The 6,005-nt window shown below is 41.1% G+C and overlaps 1 protein-coding gene across 4 annotated transcripts in view; it reads left to right on the forward strand.

The window, feature by feature from the left end:
- Positions 1-5,643, forward strand: part of CUL5 (cullin 5) — a 109,848-nt gene extending 104,205 nt beyond the window's left edge. For all 4 annotated transcript variants that reach the window (XM_042957448.1, XM_042957445.1, XM_042957447.1 and 1 more), the window contains exons 18-19: positions 297-420; positions 4,994-5,643. In XM_042957448.1, coding sequence (XP_042813382.1) covers positions 297-420; positions 4,994-5,188 — 319 coding nt within the window. In that variant the 3' untranslated portion in view covers positions 5,189-5,643. The remainder of the gene's footprint in view (positions 1-296; positions 421-4,993) is intronic.
- The last annotated feature ends 362 nt before the right edge of the window (positions 5,644-6,005 follow it).

Here is a 6,005-nt window from a genome sequence, read left to right on the forward strand (position 1 = left end):
AACAGCCCATATATTTCCAACTATCTCAGCTCTCTCGTGGCAATGTAAATTACATTAGCTTTGTTATTACAGGGCATGTTGTCACCCATATTTTATTAACTGAACCTTTGTTGTGTTTGGGGGAACTCCTATGGTTCATTTTAAAGCTATCTGTCGATTATTGGTAACTTTTCCTTTGAACAGTTCTAGTATAGTAGTCTTCAGAAAATTTCTATATCTTTTTTCTCAGACGTTGTTGCTGTAATATGTTTAAAAGGCCTTCCACTGTAAAATATTTCATTCAATGTTTTTTATAGAAAAAATGCAAAAGTTCAGAAAAGAGGTAAAATCAACTTGATTGGACGCTTGCAGCTCACTACAGAAAGGATGCGAGAAGAGGAGAATGAAGGGATAGTTCAGCTACGAATACTAAGAACCCAGGTTTGTGACGTTAAGACAGAATGTCTACGTCTTGAAAAAAATTGCATTTTTTTGGTATTTATTTGTTATTTAAATTTTAATGACTACACAGTGCAGTATTGGTTTCAGAAATTTTTCTCTTTTTTTATCTTCAGATGTTAAAAAAAATTTTAAAGCATGTAGTAGGTATTCCACCTGTAACGAAGAACTAATTTTCACTTTACTGGAACTTAAAAATTGTATTGCTGACCTTATCTTAGCTGCTGCAAGAGATGTCTGTATGTCTTGGTGGCCTCTGGTAGATTTTTTTTTTTTTTTAATGTTTATTATTTTGAAAGAGAGAGAGTTCAAGTACGGGAGGAGCAGAGAGAGAATCCCAAGCAGGCTCCATGCTTACAGTGCAGAGCCCTACGCAGGGCTCGATCCCACGACTGCAAGGTCACGATCTGAGCCAAAATGACGATCCGGACCCTTAACCAACTGAGCCACCCAGGTGCCACCTCCCCTCCTCCCCTCCCCACTGGTAGATTCTATTTGTTGGGCAAAACCTTGGTTTTAGGTTGTGTCTGCCTTTGACCATGACTGATTAACTGTGTGTCAGCAATAAGTTACAATTCTAGGGTTGAAGTATTCAAATTCTTATGTAAGTCTTATAATTTCATTGTAGTGTGAAATGAGGGAATACTTTTAAAAAGTTATCTTTTAAGTTTTATTTATTTATTTTTAGAACTCTCCACACCAACGTGGGGCTTCAGCTCATATCCCCAGGATCTAGAATAGCCTGCAGACTGAGCCAGCAAACATGTTAAAGCTAAGATTGTGATCCTTCTGAACATAAGAAGAGTGCCTGTTGCAGACTGATATGTGTCCATTCTAACTTTAGGAGTATGCTTATTATAACCAAGTGATCCCAGTTTCACTATTTTTATTGAATATTATTTGAAACTGCTGGCCGATTCAGTAAAAAATGAAAAGAGGAAAGATGAACATTTTTCATTACTTACACAGCATACAATATGATAAAGTAGCGGAGAGAAAGGAATAAAAGTCGGTTGCTTTTCTGTTTAGCAATAAACATGTAAATTTGAAAAGCTTAAGAGAAAGATGAAACCATAGACCCCATAGGCACTTTTTTAATGAGTCATGTTGACAGCCTGTGTGAAGACGGTGGCCATCCCTAGGGGGTTCAGAAGGAGATTTGAATAAATAGAAGATGTTACTCTTTTTTTTTTTTTTTTACTAAAACCTTATATTGAGGTGTAATTTACATATGCTACAATGTACATTTCACAGTTTAGCTGTCGTTGAGTTTGGATAAGTGTACGTACCTGGGGACCATCACCTAAGATACACAGCGTTTGTGTCACTGCAGCCAGCCCCCCCTCCAACCAGACTCCTGTCCCATTGCCTGGTTTTGCCTTTTTTGGCTCACCATGGAATACCACATTTTTCAGTGACAAGGCTCAGTTACTTAAGGAGTCAATTTTGTCCATGATAAAAGTTCAGCTTGGGGGTTGTCTGGGTGGCTCAATTGGTTAAGTATCTGACTTTAGCTCAGGTCATGATCTCGCGGTTCGTGAGTGTGAGCCCCACTTTGGGCTCTCTGTTGTCAGTATGGAGCCTGAAGCCTGCTTTGGATCCTCTTTCCCCCTCTCTGTCCCTCCATGGCTCACACTCTTCTCTCTCAAAAATGAATGGACGTGAGGGGCGCTTTGGTGGCTCAGTTGGTTAAGCGTCTGACTTTGGCTCAGGTTCATGGGTTTGAACCCCACGTCAGTTTCTGCTGACAGCTCAGAACGTGGAGCCTGCTTCAGATTCTGTCTCTCTCTCTCTCTCTCTCTCTCTCTCTCTCTCCCCCTCCCCTGCTTGTACTCTGTCTCTCTCTCCCTCAAAAATAAATAAACGTTAAAAAAAATGGACAAATTGATTCTCACTTTTATGACAAAGAATATAAATGAGTGTTTGTGATCCTTAAAAAAAGATAAGAATAAGGTGTTAGTGGAACTTGCCAAGTGTTACAACTTAGTAAAATATCTGCAAAAATAAAACAGTATGACAGGCAGATTAGTTGAGGAAACTAACTCAGAAGTGAACCTACTATGTAAGTATAGATGAACTTTACCATAAAGGAAATAATTTCCATGGGCTGTGAAAGGGAACGGATTATTCAGTAAGAGATTTTAGAGAGTTTTATGTTTGGGGTGAAAAATCTGGATATAGTCCTGGTGTATGGCTAGACCAGGATAAATTCCAGATGGATTTCAGTTGAGCTGTGTGACGGGTTGGCAAGTATAGTCCTTCCATAAGATGTGCAGAGGGGCGCCTGAGTGGCTCGGTCGGTTGAGCGTCCAACCTCAGCTCAGGTCATGATCTCACAGTTCGTGGGTTCGGGTCCCACATCGGGCTCTGTGCTGACAGCTCAGAGCCTGGAGCCTGCTTCCGATTCTGTGTCTCCCACTCTCTCTCTGCCACTCCCCTGTTCACTCACGCTCTGTCTCTGTCTCAAAAATAAACATTTAAAAAAAATTTTTTTTTTTTAATTCAGGTTTTCTGTTTTATCCGAAACGGATGGGTGATTATGTGCAGTCCCGTAATCCAGGCTGTCCCTGACGTAACGCTCAGCCTTTCTCATTTCTCCCTGACCCTGCTCTACCCATCCTCGCTCTTTGTTGTTTCCCACATGGCATCGGGATGGACGGAGGGTGAAAGGAGTCCACGTGACCTTGTAGTGACAGTGAAGGGATCGTCACATCATTGTGACAGTGTCCTGGGTTCTTGCTCTTGACATCTGTGGGGTACTTTACCTGTCACCTGTGGGAGTTTGACTTTCTGTGGCTCTCTGCTGCCGCTGGTTGTAGCACAGGAGCTGGGGCTTCTTTTCCCGGTTGGTAAGGGCCTCCTGGCCCCTTCCCTGCTCTGACTGCCTGCCCTCCGTTCTTAACTGAGCTCTTAAACTCTCTGAGACTCTGCCGCATTTTCGGTGTGGCCCCTTGGCCTGCCCGGCACACTGTCATGATCAGCTGCTGCTGCGAGATTCCTCTCCCCTGGCCCTGACGGCCCTGTGGGTCTGTTGGCTCTAGACCCTGTCCGCATCGTGTGGGGCCTGAGAGGAGTTCCGCAGTGAGCTCTTCGTACCACATCATGCCGTCTTCGGCAGCTAATAAGTGCAGACCCGGGGCTGGAGCCCCTGTGCTGTTCTCCTTTCCACTTCTCTCACACAGCCTACCTTCCTCTCCTCCACCAGAGCTGGGAGGAGGGCGGACTGGAGACATTTACACTTGTTCCTCCTCCCTGGCTCCTGTGATCTTCACTTGCCTGAAGACTTCCCCTTTTCCCCCTTTCCCTCGGGACCCTTGATGCAAGCCCTGCAGTCCAGAGTCTGGCATCCTGTCGCACTGATAATGGGAGGAGTTCACTCCCTCTCCTAATGACAGGGGAGGGATCCTTAAGTCTCCCTCCATAGGGGACAGCTCCTGGCCACCAAGCCTGTTACTGCTTTGCAGCAAAACACCTCTTTGAATGTTAAAAGCAGATATTACCGGGGCTCCTCGGGGGCTCTGTTGGTTACACATCTGGCTCTTAATTTCAGTTCAGGTCATGATCTCGCGGTTTGTGGGTTCAAACCCTGCATTGGGCTCCACGCTGACAGCACGGAGCCTGCTTGGGATTCTGTGTCTCCCTTTCTCTCTGCCCCTCCCATGCACATCCTCTCTCTCAAGATAAATAAGCAAACTTAAAATATATATATGTGTATATATATATGCGTGTATATATATATGTGTGTATATATATGTGTATACACACACACACACACACACACACACACACACACCTAATTTTCTGTTTTCACATTTCCTTTTTTAGCAAACTCTAATCTCCACCAAGGTAGATAGATGCCTTTGGTTTGCTAAGGACAGAGATTATCCTAGAAAAGCAAAAGAGAAAAGAACACTTAATCATTTTCTGATTATCTCTGTTATAAGCTTAATAGTAATTAAATCGTCAAGGAAATACTTAGAAAATTGACTTAGATGAACAGTGCTTACTCCTGTAAGAAGTCAAAGTAATTGAATCAATATCTATAGCAAATATAATTTATTAATCTGATAAATATATAAAGAGTAGTAATGTTTGATTTTTAAAAATAGACACCAGCTGGCATTTGCTACTATACAAAGAATTAACTCTGAATATGATGGAAAAGGAGTAAGGGATTTGCTCTTTCTTAGGTGATGGGTAACACACTGCCAGATTACGTACATACTGTGTTCACAAGCAAGATAAATTGTTAACATGTGCATGATGTGGAAAAAAGTATTGGGAGTACTCCAGAACATTTGGTGTGGTTTTCCGCAGAGAGGTTCTAGGTTATTTTGCTTTTCCTCATTTGTCAAAATCTTTATCATCAGATTTACTTTTACAGGGAGTGAAAAGTATTTTTGTTCAGTAATAGCCGCTGGACTCAAGACTTATCTGCTAGTGATTGATCATTGGGGTGGATGTTGGAAAGAGGATGAAATACATAAAAAAGTCATTTTTTTTTTGTTTTAAGATGTAATATATTAATGATTTTTCATTTTTCTTTTTCTTTTAGGAAGCCATCATACAAATAATGAAGATGAGAAAGAAAATTAGCAATGCTCAGCTGCAGACTGAACTAGTAGAAATTTTGAAAAACATGTTTTTGCCACAAAAGAAAATGATAAAAGAGCAAATAGAATGGCTAATAGAGCACAAATACATCAGAAGAGATGAATCCGATATCAACACTTTCATATATATGGCATAAGTTTGAATATCATGGACAACATTAGAACCCAAATTTCAGAGTGCGTGGGCAGAAAGTTGTAACAGTTTGTGCTGGAGGAAGGTTTATTTGGACTTTGATTACATAACTATTAAAATCTCTGCCTTACCTGACAAAACAACTATATTTTGCCAGTCACGTTAGTTAGCATGACGGCATCCCTTCATGTTGCACACTCGGTAACAGCATGCTGTTTTGTGGAGAAACTTGCATTCATGAAGAGCCCATTATGAACTTTTCACAGTAAATTTGATTTATACCCATCGGAAGAAATAGTTGGGCAGGGTGAGGGCGGGGTTCTTAATTGCTTTTTTCCTCTTTTTTTTTTCCTCTCTGACAAAAATGTACTTGCACCAGGAAGGATCTTCAGATATTCGTGCACTGAATAATGCTGTTATGTTTTGTTTTTTTAAATGCAATTAAAACTAGAAATAGCACTCTTGGTTTCTTTCGATCAAAAGAGGGAGCTGGTGTACACGACACTGCGGGGTGGGGGGGGACAGATGTAGGTGAGGAGAGAAGTATTTAATAGCATCACATTATTTGTTCACGCCCTGCTTCAGTATAATAACCGGATTTAACGGTGACCTGAAAATGATACGAGATTTTTCCAACTTACAAATGTTGGCTTTCTTTTTAAGCAGGAGACTGCTAGTTTAGTTGTTTGTTGTTAAATAAGGAGTTTTAAAATCTGCTATGGCTGGAGAGCTTGTTTTGAAAAAGTAAAGCTTCTATTACTTTGTTGTTTCAACCGTTTAAGAAAATGTATGGAGACAGATCATTTAAATTGCAGAGAAAA

Source organism: Panthera tigris, chromosome D1, assembly GCF_018350195.1.
Source record: "Panthera tigris isolate Pti1 chromosome D1, P.tigris_Pti1_mat1.1, whole genome shotgun sequence".
NCBI classification, from domain to species: Eukaryota; Metazoa; Chordata; class Mammalia; order Carnivora; family Felidae; genus Panthera; species Panthera tigris.